Raw genomic sequence first — 13,512 nt, 5'->3', positions numbered from 1 at the left:
GTATTCAACCTTGGAAAAAGAACTTTTCAAGTAAATCATTAAAAGCCCCAAATAACCATGATATTCATGCCAGTGATGAATGCTTTATCTAATGCTTGCAATGAAACCTTCAAGGCTGTTTTTCCCAGCACCTTTCAGATGGTTTCAGAATGGCACAGTCTCAACTACATACTTTAAGTCATAAATATTTTTTTTGCCCTAAACAAAACATTATTAGTTACAGTCACTAGTAATGGAAAGACAAATTATTGCCAAGACAGGAAACAGAATTTCCTGTCACTAATGAAAAGACAGCCGTGGGACCAAAGTCCTGGTAAAGTGCAAAGGTTTGACCCTCAATGTAAACATGAACTCCCACAGAAACTGCTGGACTTCTGGTAAATTACTGATTTACTTATGCGAGTGGGTGTTTTTGTCACAGACAGTTGTTGAAACTGGAGATAGGGAAAACAGAGTTTGAACTTTAAAAAAATAGGTACACAATAACGCTGTCCTTGTTTGAGTTCAAAAGAGTGTTTTGGCTGTTTTGCTGGCATTTTGGTTGGAGGCGTCATGGGGAGAACCGTGGTGCAAATCACCTTCATCATATTCCTGCTGGTTTTGGCTTCCACACAGCCAAACAAGGTAAGTTCAGTACACATAAAGGGCAGCAACAGTATTTCAATGTAACAAAATCCTTAAAAAGTGCTATTTATACTTCACAGATAACAAGAGATTTATGAGGTACATTGATTTTTATCTCTCTTGGCGTCTTTCAGTCAGGTGAAATACACTGAACTTTGCAGGGTGAAGGTCCTTTTGACTTCTTCCTCCAGGGTTACTTCATGTTGGTCCTATTACATGATAATAATTTAACATAAGGACTGGAATAAGCTTAAGCCTTTAAGTAACAGATAGAAGATAATGTAATCACCTGAAGTGAAGAAATCCTGAATGTGTGCATGTTTACTGTATCCTTTGTCTAGAGTCAGAGTATAAAGTAGTCTATTAGCTCATTTTAATGTTTAAAGATATACATTTAATAACAGTGATGGTTAGTGCTAGATTAAGCGATTTATCATCATCCACAAAAACAAAACAAAAATCAACACATAGCACAGTGTAAAACTCTGTTTCCATGTATTTACTGCATCCTGGTGAACTGTTGGCATTTATCAGGTTGCAATAAATATTTGATAATTTATTGCACCCAGCAGCTGCAGTGTGTCAGCTGGTGATTCTATTAATTCATTTATTTCCATGTGTTGATGTTTTTCAGCACATAACCAGTCACATTTATGGTGTGGATGTGTATCTATTTCCCTCATGGCGATGATATCATCCAAAAACAAATTATTTTTCTGCTAAATTTGACCTTTGGTCAGCTGCTAAGCTCAGTTAACCATTATGTTTTCGGTGAAATGTGCCCCCTGTGTTTGCTCAGGATGACTGGGACATCTACAGCTTTCACATCAACTCCACAGTGACCAGTCGTTATGCCACCACTGTCATCACAAGCCGTGTGGCCAATCGTATGAACGAGTCAAAGGAAATTGAATTTCATGTTCAGATTCCCAAGAATGCCTTCATCAGTAAATTTCGAATGTGTGTGAAGTTAAAATAATGTGTAACCATCCAGAGACATTTGCAAATAATGAATTCTACAGTGAAGAATAAATGACAGGATACTCAGTAGTGTGCATTTACACAAGGGCTTTTCTTGGTCCTTTTCAGGTTTATCGATGGCCAGGTTTATGATGGTGTTGTGAAAGCTAAGGAGCAAGCTCAGCAGCAGTACACTGAAGCTGTGTCCCGTGGTGAAAGTGCTGGACTTGTCAGGTATTAACTAAATGATTAAATGATAGGTATTGTACAAATACACTGAGTGTTCCTTTGGATAAAGAAGAAGAAAAAGAAAATATTTCTGTCATTCAAAATTAGTTTGGTCTGTTCTTGTGTTTTCTCTTCTTTCTTCATTTCTCTAAAATAATGTTAATGCGAATAGGAAAATATATTTAGTTAATCTTATTCTCTGCTCAGGTCCAAACTACAGCCATAATCGCAATTTAGTGAGATCATTTTTTTCTGCTTTAGTTCTGTAGGGAGGACACTGGAGGAATTTAAGACCTCTGTAACTGTGGCTGCTCACAAAAAGGTCACTTTTGAACTCACATATGAGGAATTAATGAAACGCACACATGGCAAGTACGAGCTGCAAATTCATGCTCGACCCACACAGCCTGTCAGTGACTTCAAGGTGACTGTCTTATTGGTATCTATTAGTGGAAAATGCTGAGATAACATCACACATGATGAGATCTTTTATTTTTATTATATTGTATTTATTACCAGGTGGATGTGTACATTCACGAGGAAGCTGGCATCAGTTTCATCGATGTGAAAGGAGGCCTGAGCACCAATGCCCTCGCTAATGCCATCACCAAAACACATGCAGATAAACAGGTACTGAAATCTTTTTTGTTGCAGAACAGTAAAAAAAACACGAGCTTTCTAACAAGAGACAGTGTGAGGTACTAACAGGTTGTTATTCATTTGCAGTAAGAGGGAGCTTGATCTCAGTGTAAAATGAATGACTATAAAATGAGTAAAATGCACAAATAACCATTATGGTAACAATGATATTTCTTCCAACATTATGGCTCATTTCTCATCCTTGTACACAACACAAATGCTAGCAAAGTTCTGATGTCTGGCGTAATGTAGATGGCAGCACATCGTGCTTCCAAATCGTAAAAATCCTACAGCAGTTTATTAACTAGAGATCACTTGGAAGAACTGAACATGATTTACAGAATTTACATGAGATACAGAATTGGATTAATAATTATTTGGCGATTAGATTCTGATGAACCATCATAGTATAATGAGGTCCCAGCAATGATAGGCATAAGGGCAGCATCCCCATGGATTCTAGATGCCAGTGAAGGTGAAGGTGAAGATGGAGACATGGATGCGCCTCTGAATGATCAGTCGGAGGTGGACATGGTGATGAGACAGGCTGGATGAATGAATGGCAGAAGAGAACTGAGATTTTAAAACACACCAAACAAAGTCTGATTGGCTCATAAAAGGTTTGGAAGAAAATGATTGGACTAGAAAAATGCTGTCAGCACCAGTGTTTGGGTCATTACTCAAGAAAAATCAACTATCACACAATACTTAACAAAAAAACAGTAATGTAGAACATTACTTTCTTACTTGCAGGAGAAGGTAATTTGTTACATTACTTGTTACATTACTTGTTAAATTACGTTATCATCACTCCATAAAATGACCTGAAACAGTTACATAATTACCAGAAAACAACAGAAACCTGAGGCTACAGTCCCACACACAAACACAGATCCCTATCATATTGCGGATGAAGACAGTCTTGCTTTTAGTGTTTACAGATGAACACAAAGCAGAGAAAAAACAGCCCAAAGAGACTAGAAAAGAGGCTGGTTTCTAAATCTTCTTAATATGTTTTTTTCTGTACATGGCTAAGTTTTAACCCACATTTGTCTTTGCAGCAGTGAAGTGTTTTTGGTTTTCTGAAGTATTCACGATGCAGTGGTTCAAATACATATTGTCATGGTCCGGAGTCTGTGACTCCGTGTTTAAGTTAAGTTTATTATTATTCTGTGGTTTTGGTTATCTTGGGTTTTTGTACTCTTCTGTTTCACATTTCATGTTCCTATGTCGGTGTCCTCCAGTCTGTGTTTAGTTGGTGTGTGTCGTGTTCAGTCGGTGTGTTTCCTGTTTTACTTTGAAGGTCTCTGTCTGATGTCAGTGTGTTCTGTTTACGTTTCCCCTGCCTCGTCAGCAGTTATGTCTCCCAAGTGTGTTTCCCTCCTGTTTCCCATGCCCTGATTACTGGTGTGTGTAAGTGTGTGTTCCCTCGTCCTCGTTGCTGGGTCGTCTGCTTCTCTCCGTCCGTCTTCCTGTGTATTTTCCTGTGCCTCCCTGCATATCTCTTTCCGGTTAGTTTCAGTTAGTTTTTCCAGTTTAGGTTTTCTTAGTTTCATGTTTCACCCTCGCCATCTCTGTTGTATCCACTGTTGGTAAATAAAGTCACTTGCACCACTGCTGCCGCATCTTGGGTCCTTATAATTCACAAATTCACAATTCAAAAACATAATTTCAGTAGTTTACTAATCATTTAATTCTGTTTGCATTTACATTTTCAGCAGACCATGTATACAGAAAATAAAATCACTGACATCTCTCTCTACCAAGTTCCTAAACTCTGATTCACTCTGTTTCCAGGCGTGGGTGTATTTCTATCCAACAGTCGACCAACAGAAAATGTGTGACAGCTGTGGAGATCAGGGTATGAATGGAGATTTGGTTATTGTTTACGACGTTAACAGGGATAATGGACTGGGACACATCAAGGTAAACCCTGGTCTTTTAGCAACACAAACCGTATGACTTGGGCTAAAAAGCTTCTTGAATAATCCTATAACCAATCAAGTTTTGTTTTTTGTTTTTTTTTCATAACGCCGCCTTAGAAATCTGACGGATACTTTGTTCATCATTTTGCACCATCTGATCTTCCACGGATACCAAAAAATGTCGTCTTTGTTATTGATCAAAGTGGCTCAATGGGGGGCAGAAAAATTGAGCAGGTAAAGTATTTGAAGGGTCAGTTTCTGATATTATTTTACATTTTTAATGAAAAGAAAAACAATATGTAGCCATGAATTATGTTTTCTTAACCAGACTAGGACCGCATTAATCCACATTCTGAATGATCTGGCAGAAGATGATCACTTTGGTCTGATCACTTTTGATGGCATAATTTCTTACTGGAAGCGAGAACTCGTTCAGGCCAACAGCAAAAACCTGGAAAGTGCCAAAAACTTTGCACGCAATATTCAAGACAGAGGATGTGAGAAGTTGCAGTAAATACACATTTTGGAATATCAACAGTTGGGAGGAGAATAGCAGTACTGAAAATGCATTTGTTGTTGTTGCATTTCAGCCACAAACATAAATGAAGCAGTGCTGCAAGGAGCACGTATGCTGAATGCACATAACAGAGAAGGTTCAGCATCTATCCTTATACTTCTCACAGATGGAGACCCAACCTCAGGTTGTAATAAAACACATCTGTAAACAAATGTACACAAATATTTCATGAAACCGAGATCTTTATGAGCTTATTGTGGTTAAAAGTCCTGATTTATTATGACTTATGAGACTACATTGTTTCTGAGCTGAACTGGGTATGTCTTGTCTTTTTTCAGGGGTGACAAATCTGGAGAAAATCCAGTCAAATGTAAGACAGGCTATTGCAGGCAAATTCCCACTGTACTGTCTCGGTTTCGGTTTTGATGTTGATTTTAATTTCCTTGAGAAAATGTCGCTGCAAAATAACGGTGTGGCACGACGGATTTATGAAGACTCTGATGCTGATTTACAGCTGAAGGTATTTAAATTATGCATGCTCTTCTTTTATGTGATTTGAAACCCCTGAGAATTGAAAGAAGAAAAAAGCATGATTTGTATCACTTCCACACTGTATGTCAACAGGGTTTCTATGAAGAGGTGGCCACACCTCTACTGACAGATGTGACAATGATCTATGTGGGTGCGACCAATCTAACCCAGACTAACTTCAGTCAGTATTATAATGGTTCTGAGATTGTGGTGGCCGGTGAGATCACAGATAATAACATTGAAACCTTCACCCCTCAAGTTGTGGCTATTTCAGTAAGAATCAATCCACAGGACTCATCAGCAGAACTCTTCTCAAAACCTTTTTTGTGATAGACTGACGTTACAATTAATTTATTACAGAGTAATAGAAGAATAATGTTCTCTAACCCAAATGAAACCGTGGAATCCACTGGAACAGTGTCTGATGACCGTATCCAGAGGGTTTGGGCGTACCTCACAGTTAAACAGCTTCTGGACAAAGAGTGAGTTTGACTTACAACATCTTTCCACTTTTTTTCTTTTCAGGTGATGAGCTTATTTTAAAGGGTAGTTGTTGATTGGCACAGCAAAGCTGAGATTTCGGGTAAGGCTCATCATAATTTACCTGAGCCTGAAGAAGAAATGGTTTGTTCAGTCCAAGGCCCAAAAGATTCTGTTTTACACACCTTTATATATTTGTTAGGAAAATACTGCACAGTTTCCAGTTTTAATGGTGATATGAGATGGTAACAATCTTACCACCATATTCTATTTAATTTATTTGTGTACTTTTTAACCGGTTGACTCTGGACTAAAGGCTGGTTTCCAAAGTAAATTTATTTCTTTAACTCTGGGGTGTCACAGCTGTTGCGATATAGCTGCAAATCCTTCTTGAAGGAAGTAGTATATTAATTTATCCATGTTCATAATTCAAACAGCCTTTCAGGTTTGTAACCCTATATCAATATTTTCAAAACACTGGATTATCTTTGGACATGGAAACATTTTTTTTAATTACTTAATTACATTTGATTTCTGTGTCAAACCCCTTATTCGTTTAATCCTTTGTGACACAGGCTTCAGTTATCTGAAACTGAGAAAGAGAAAGTGAAGAAGGAGGCTTTGGAGCTGTCACTGAGGTACAGTTTTGTGACCCCTCTCACATCCATGGTGGTTACAAAGCCTCCCGGAGAGAACACAGATGTGCTTCATAAACCCAAGGAAGGTGAAACACCACAGAGAAGGCATTTCACTGGAGGTTATTAAAAGATTATTAAAATTCAAGTATTTAATTTGGATCAATTCACTTAATTATTTGTTGTTTCTCTGTCACATAAAAGAGAACCATTGAGTATTTATAATTTAACTACTAGAAAATGTAGAAAAATTGAAAACTAAACAGTTATGTAATAATATAAATTATTAATTTTTATTACAAGTAATAAAGTAAGTAATAAATAATAGAAATTATTACAAGTAAAGTTTCTATTTAGTGTTTTGTTGGTGATTAAATATGAGAATAGTGATGCCTTGCCTGAAATCATACAATATTTGCCAGAACTTTGCAATATTCTTGTCTGAATTTTTTGTAGTTCCTGTTAACCGCAGGACCAGGATCCAACATGTTCCTGTTCATGGTATAAAGCGTATTTTTACATTGTATTGCATGGATGGTATATTGAAAATACAAGAAGTTTTTTTTTTTGTTCTTTTTTACACGATTTGGTTTTTATTATTATTATTTTTCCTTTTGAGCTTTTAGTGATGTATTGTCTGAAGCCATACAGTATTCACCAGACTTTTGTGATATTCTTGTATGTAACTAATGTTGTCTGAATTTTTTTGTAGGTACTGGTATGGCCAAGTTCAAACATGCTCCTGTTAACCCCCCCAGGCATCAGGCCCCTGTTCGTGTTTTAAAGAAAAACACTCGTGGTATAGTATTGCATGGATGACATACTGAAAATACAAGACGTGTCTTTCATATGAATAGGATTTGTATGACTTTTTTTCCTTTTTATGTTTTAGAGGTCCAAACTATGTCTGGCTCCTTCAATTAAAATCCACTCCTTACTTCTTTCATTTCTCTTTTTTGTGTGTGCACATCTTAATTTTCAGCTATATAGAGCAGTTACAAGATGTTATCAAATAATAGAAATCATTAGAATCACATTAAGTGTGTTTTTTGTTTGAGGTTGAATATGAAAACAGTGATGTCTGAAGTTATACAAAATTCACCAGAGCTTTACGAAATTCTTGTGCGTAACTAATGTTGTCTGAATTTTTTTGTAGTTACACTCAGGAGTGGACTTCTAGACACTTCTAGTGATTTTCCACTGGCACCTAAAGGCAGAGGTGTGGACTCAAGTCACATGACTTGGACTCGAGTCAGACTCGAGTCATTAATTTTATGACTTTAGACTTGACTTGAAAAAATGTTCTAAGACTTGTGACTTGACTTGGACTTTTACACCAATGACTTGGGACTTGAATTGGACTTGAACCGGTTTACTTGAAAAGACTTGATATTTTACCCCAAATATAAAATTTAACATGCATATTATATGGAGATTGAAAATGTGACGTCATTCACGGGTAGAACCGCAAAGGATTCTGGGAACTCGTGGCAAGCGGTACTAGCGCACGTAGGCTTTCAATTGAAATCAGTCACACAGCGATAAAAAGAAACACAAAAATGTCAAGAAGCTGTTGTATTATTAACTGCAATAGCCGGTCGCATGACAGCCACGGGAAGCCGACGGGTAAAGAGATCGGTTGTTATCGGATTACGTCGTTGAAGAGAAATTGTTCGAGCCATGTTTCCGAAGTAACAAAGAGGCGACTGGATTGCAGCCATTCAAAGATCAAATATAACGTCCCAGAACACTCCAGCTCACAGGTTAGTCTGCTCCAAGCATTTACACGAAGGTCAGTCTGCTGTTGTAGTTAATGCGTCATTTTTCTTAACATAATTGGTGATATAGGTTACAAGCAAGTCTGGCGCTGAACAGAAATTGTCGCGCTATGCTCCTTTATTTATTGTGCATAAATAGTGAATTGTCCTGACACAATATTGCGTTTCGCTTCTGTTATTATGGTACATTGACAAAAACACATACTTTTATTCACAGGATAAAACAGGTTTTTTGTATCACTAATTGTCCAGTGCGATTACAGCATACAGTATTATTGTCACTGCTACATTTCTGTGATGCTACCAGAAATTATTTCCACTACTAATTAATTACCGTTGAGCTCAAAGGTCCTATTAATAAACGGTTAACGAATGTGTATTTATGATGACGATTTGTGAGACTGGTAAACTTATGATACGTACGATGGTCTTTCGTTCGACACGGTACATTTCAAGGTCCTGCACCCATCCGTCGGTAAACTGTACCTGGGCTTGTTGCAGTGACCGGAAGTTACTAAACTTCATGAGTGTATGCACTCACTCCAAGAACCGTATGCTTATAAATATGCATATAAATATGCTACGATGAGATAGCTGACTTCATCTAACTAGCAAATGTTGTCCAGGCTACGTTGGTGATACAGTTTTTTTTAATGTGTATGATATTTTTGTCATGCGATTTTAAAGCTGGTCCTACAACCGCATCCAAGAATAACATGCAGCTTATCTCAGAACTGTCGGTGAAAATTATTCTTGGAGCTAAGTTTAATTGAGCTGCATTTTAAAGAGGTGCAATTTCACAATTTGTGTATATTTTCTAAGTTCACTATTTTGTATGTGTTGAGAAAAACACAGATTTTAAAATTACATGGTCTAATATTTACATTTAGCATATAACTGCAACATTATTTTTTCGTTTGTTTTTTTTAAAGACTCGAAAGGACTTGAAATTCAAAGTTTCAGACTTGTGACTTGACTCGGACTTTTACACCAGTGACTTGAGACTCGACTCTGACTTGCCTGACATTACTTGAGACTTGACTTGAGACTTGAGGATAAAGACTTGAGACTTACTTGAGACTTGCAAAACAATGACTTGGTCCCACCTCTGCCTAAAGGTATAGTATTGCATGGATGGCATACTTTCTTTTTTCTTTTGATAGAATTAAAGATTTTACAGGGGATTTTATACATGGCATCTCCAGGTTAAACTCATGATACTTCCCCAACTGATGACTTAAAGCAGGCTTGGCCAACTCCAGGCTTTGAGGGCCGGTGTCCTGCAGGTTTTAGATCTCACCCTGGGTCTACACACCTGAACTTCAAGACATGTTGAGGACTTAAATCAGCTGTGTCAGATCAAGGACACATCTAAACCCTGCAAGACACCAGCCCTTGAGGCCTGGATTTGGACACCACTGACTTAAACAAAGGAAATTGTTTTTGTTAATGTAAATATTTGCCATAGAACAAAGTGTGTATTTATTGCTTGATGTTTAATATAAGAACATACATGTTTTGTCCAAAGTCATACAATATCCATCAGAGCTTTGCAATATTACTGTGCGTAACTATTGTCTAAATTTGTTTGTAGGTCCTGCTCCCCGTGTCCGTGTCCGTATAGCTGCCAATGTCCCACAGGCAACTGATGGTATTGTATTTTATTGATAGTATAAAGATAGATCCTCAGAGAGGATTTTGTAAATGGCATCTACAGGTTAAAATGTAAACAAAAACATATCATCCAGATACTTCCTCACATGATTACTTAAACAAAGAAAATGATTTGTATTTAGTCTATTTTCTAAAACTGTGTATCTGTGGCATGAGGTGTTGTTCTTTTATAGATTTATAAAAATTAATTTCCATGTTTAAAAAAACCTGAATTTGTTTTTTCAATGTTTACTACCCAAAAGAAGTAAAGTGACTAATATGTGAAAACAGTAAAGTTGGTGTTGAATGTTAAGCTTTTTATTTTGAGGAACAGAGTTTCTATATACTGACTCAGTGTGTCTATGTGTATCTAGTTCCTCTTCTTCACAGGTTTTTAATAAACACTGAGAATCAGACTGTTCCATTGTGCTTTGATGTCAGTGGCTCACTACAACTTAAACTACTTCACCATCCCAGTGAGGGTCAGTAGTGTTAACTTTTCCTAATTTAATGAACCCTGATATATTTTTTCTTTTCATGCATAATAAAATCTTACTATTCTAATTTCTCATTAGCATTTTAATATAATCCCCAATTTGTGAAGTGTGTTAAGAGCTGCATTTCTCTTTTGTTCCAGAGCTGTTTGTGAATGGTGAGCTTGATTCAGTTGTGAATGGAGGCTTCAACAGTATTTTTATACACTTCCAAACTGACCATCATGTTGAGATTGACTCCAGGGGCGTGACTGTACGAGAAGGACAGACTGTGGCACATCACACTGGACAGGATACCATCACAGCTGGGAGGTAATCTTGCAATATAATGGTACAAACTCATGTTCTCAGTATTGTATACAGATATGTAACTTCACTTTTTCCAAGAAGTATAGGAGATGACGAATCCTAAATTAGCTTACATGTTTCAGACTGAACAAGAGAATAAACACGCAACAAATGGAGTTATCACAGATTTTTATTTGTACCGATTAAACATATGAAATGTTTTTAGTGAGATCTAGTTTGGTAAGCAGACCCTTCAACAAGGTTAGTAGTTTACAAATGCAGAGCAAATTGGCTGCACAACATTATTCTTATAATGCTTTTTAAAACTCATGCTTACATTAAAGGTTCTGTACACCCACAAAAGTGGAACAATTTTTTTTGTCAGTGACAGAAACTCTTCTCATCTTCAGAATTACAAGATTCGTCTTTGTTGGTGTTCGTGTTTGTACATCTTGGTCACTTTCTCCTTAGCTTTGTTTTGGGAAACAATTTTAATCTTTCATTTCATTATAATCCATAAAATTGTGGCCCTTTGTAATGCCTTTAATAGTTTTGGAAGTGTAATCTGAACACAAGGCTGTCAGGAGCCCACTGCAGCATTTGGCAGGCATCACAGCGGTGCCTGCTAATTGCAGAAAAAAAGATTTAAAAAAGATGGTAAATTTTAAAAAATATATTACTCCTATTGCTACTTATCTAAGCAAATTACGATTTAGGACGTTATGATAAATATGAAACGATTGAGAGTAACTATTTTTTTCTTTGGCGATATAGCATCAAATTATGTCACCTGTTAATTTCTGAAATTTTGTTTTAAAGCCTGGAATTTAGTTGGAAAGACGAGATGTGATAAGGAGGGGTAGGCCTGACTGGGAAACCACACACTTACTGGCAAATGACTTTTAACTGATAACTCATTAGCCAATGATAAATGGACCAGTTTTTACACAGCGCTTTTCTACTCTAATGCAGCACACAAAACTATACAACTTGCCTCATTCAACGATATTCCAATATGAATGGAGAGCAACTTCACATTACCCGCAAAAGAGCATCTGATGTTGGATGCTGTGCATCTTTGAACGTGTTGCCTGTGGAAAAATAGGCCTATAGTATGTCTTGACTGGTGTAACTAAAGGGATCTTGTGAGACTAGCAAACCTTTCAAGTTTCAAAATGAATTTGCTCTTAGGCATGATAGTCAGCCTGTGCACCCTCTCATATTACAGAAGTTTCATTATTATTGTATTATGTGCAGAACAAAAATCTGCCAAAATATGTGAAATGCTCAGAAACTTTACAGAGCTTTAAAAAGTTCAAATAAACTCCATATCCTTGCAGTGTGACAGTGGTTGTGCACAACAAGAAAATACATGTTACAGCTGGAAAGATGCGCCTGGTGATCTTAGTTCATGAGAAGAATGGCAACAAATTCCTTTGGCCAGTTTTAAAAAAGCATCGCTCGGCCAACGACTCTGAAGGACTTTTAGGTGAGTGGAAGGTTTTTGTGTATGTGTGAATATTCACTGCATGAGCTGGAAAATTGTGTATATACAGTAGTTAAGAAAAACCCGTTTACAACCAGCAGTGGTGTTTTCTGTAAAAATATCTTGATGCTGTGTCTGTTTTAGTATCTGATTCTAAATGTCAGGTCCTATTTTATTGTTTTACTCCCTTTTTCCAGCTGTAAAGCCTGCAGTGTATGAGGTGGTGCAGCAAGTTCCTGTCACAAAACTAAAGATTAAAAACCAAGAGATAGATGTTACAAGGTACGTTTTTTGTAATGTTTTCAGTTTCTTCATTAAAAACAGAAAGCCGTTTAAGATTCCACCTATAATCTTTTTTTCTCCTTTTGTAGTGACAACGCTACTGATTACAGCGTCGACCCTCCTGTCACAAAGAACTGCTGGCTTATGTCTGCTGACTCTGCCCTGCAGAGGCCACTGGCAGATTTTTCCGTGGCACAACTTTAAGTGTGAACTGTGCTGAATTACAAACATGAAGAAATAAAAAGTATCAGTTTAAAAAAAGAGCATTTTGAAACTTATTCAGTGTTGGTCTCAGAATGTATGTCTATGTAATGGGAAAGGCTTTAGGACCCAGGGCATCAAAGGAAGGTAATAAAAGAGGAAGTAGCAGAAAGTGTCTTCTTCTGTTTAGATGTGTAGTCGTTGAAAATTGTGGTTTTGGGATGTTACAATGTTTTGAAGTCCATGCTGAGTAGATCGCGTTGTCATTCAAGCACTTTGCGATAATACTGCCCTTCAGTATGATTCAAGTAATGAGTGAAAGGACATTAATCATGTTGTGCAGCAAGCATAGTCAGTTGGAGGATGGGCTGCACATGTGATTGTGCCACTGTTTTTCTTCTCTCTAGTTTGTTTTAGAGTGAGGGTCGTATTTTAAAACTGATTCTTTTTTCCTTGGTTTTGTCTTTATGTAAACTGGACCTGCTGCAATATTAATTAAGAAATGTCCAAACACCTCACAGCAATGTGCCACCAATTATTTCCTTAGCAAAGCACTTAGTGGATGTAATAAGTGTCCCCATGGGATCGCATTTATTTAGGGTGGATTTGGTTAAAGAAAAGCACCCATAATTTTTCTGCTGGCTAGATTGAGTTATTAGGTGATGCTACATTGCTGGCAGGTTGCACCATTAAAAGTACTCTGTAAATCATTAGTGGCCTTTCACTGTGATAGTCACATTTTATTGCAAATCCTTTTTAGTCATAAAATTGTATAAAGGTTTGGTGATACT

The 13,512-nt window shown here is 37.1% G+C and overlaps 1 protein-coding gene across 4 annotated transcripts; it reads left to right on the top strand.

Annotated features, from left to right (window-relative positions):
* The first annotated feature begins 465 nt into the window (after positions 1-465).
* LOC113022422 (inter-alpha-trypsin inhibitor heavy chain H3-like) lies at positions 466-12,781 on the top strand. Of its 4 annotated transcripts, none has more exons than XM_080301797.1 (22): positions 466-624; positions 1,424-1,584; positions 1,714-1,818; positions 2,074-2,236; positions 2,332-2,442; positions 4,249-4,377; positions 4,494-4,610; positions 4,705-4,873; positions 4,967-5,077; positions 5,232-5,413; positions 5,518-5,697; positions 5,785-5,906; positions 6,480-6,628; positions 6,996-7,040; positions 7,252-7,338; positions 7,696-7,758; positions 9,912-9,968; positions 10,345-10,452; positions 10,608-10,776; positions 12,093-12,241; positions 12,436-12,520; positions 12,610-12,781. In XM_080301797.1, the coding sequence occupies exons 1-22, from the start codon at positions 553-555 to the stop codon at positions 12,722-12,724; spliced, it is 2,649 nt and encodes an 882-aa protein (XP_080157923.1). In that variant the 5' UTR covers positions 466-552; the 3' UTR covers positions 12,725-12,781. The 4 variants fall into 4 exon arrangements, with proteins under 4 accessions (XP_080157923.1, XP_080157922.1, XP_026023600.2 ...); XM_080301796.1 differs by having other exon boundaries at positions 6,480-6,661; XM_026167815.2 differs by lacking the exon at positions 7,696-7,758.
* The last annotated feature ends 731 nt before the right edge of the window (positions 12,782-13,512 follow it).

Source organism: Astatotilapia calliptera, chromosome 5 (assembly GCF_964374335.1).
Source record: "Astatotilapia calliptera chromosome 5, fAstCal68.1, whole genome shotgun sequence".
In the NCBI taxonomy this organism is placed as follows: domain Eukaryota; kingdom Metazoa; phylum Chordata; class Actinopteri; order Cichliformes; family Cichlidae; genus Astatotilapia; species Astatotilapia calliptera.
The sequence above is the reverse complement of the archived record's forward strand: the minus strand, read 5'-3'. Positions and strand labels throughout refer to the sequence as shown.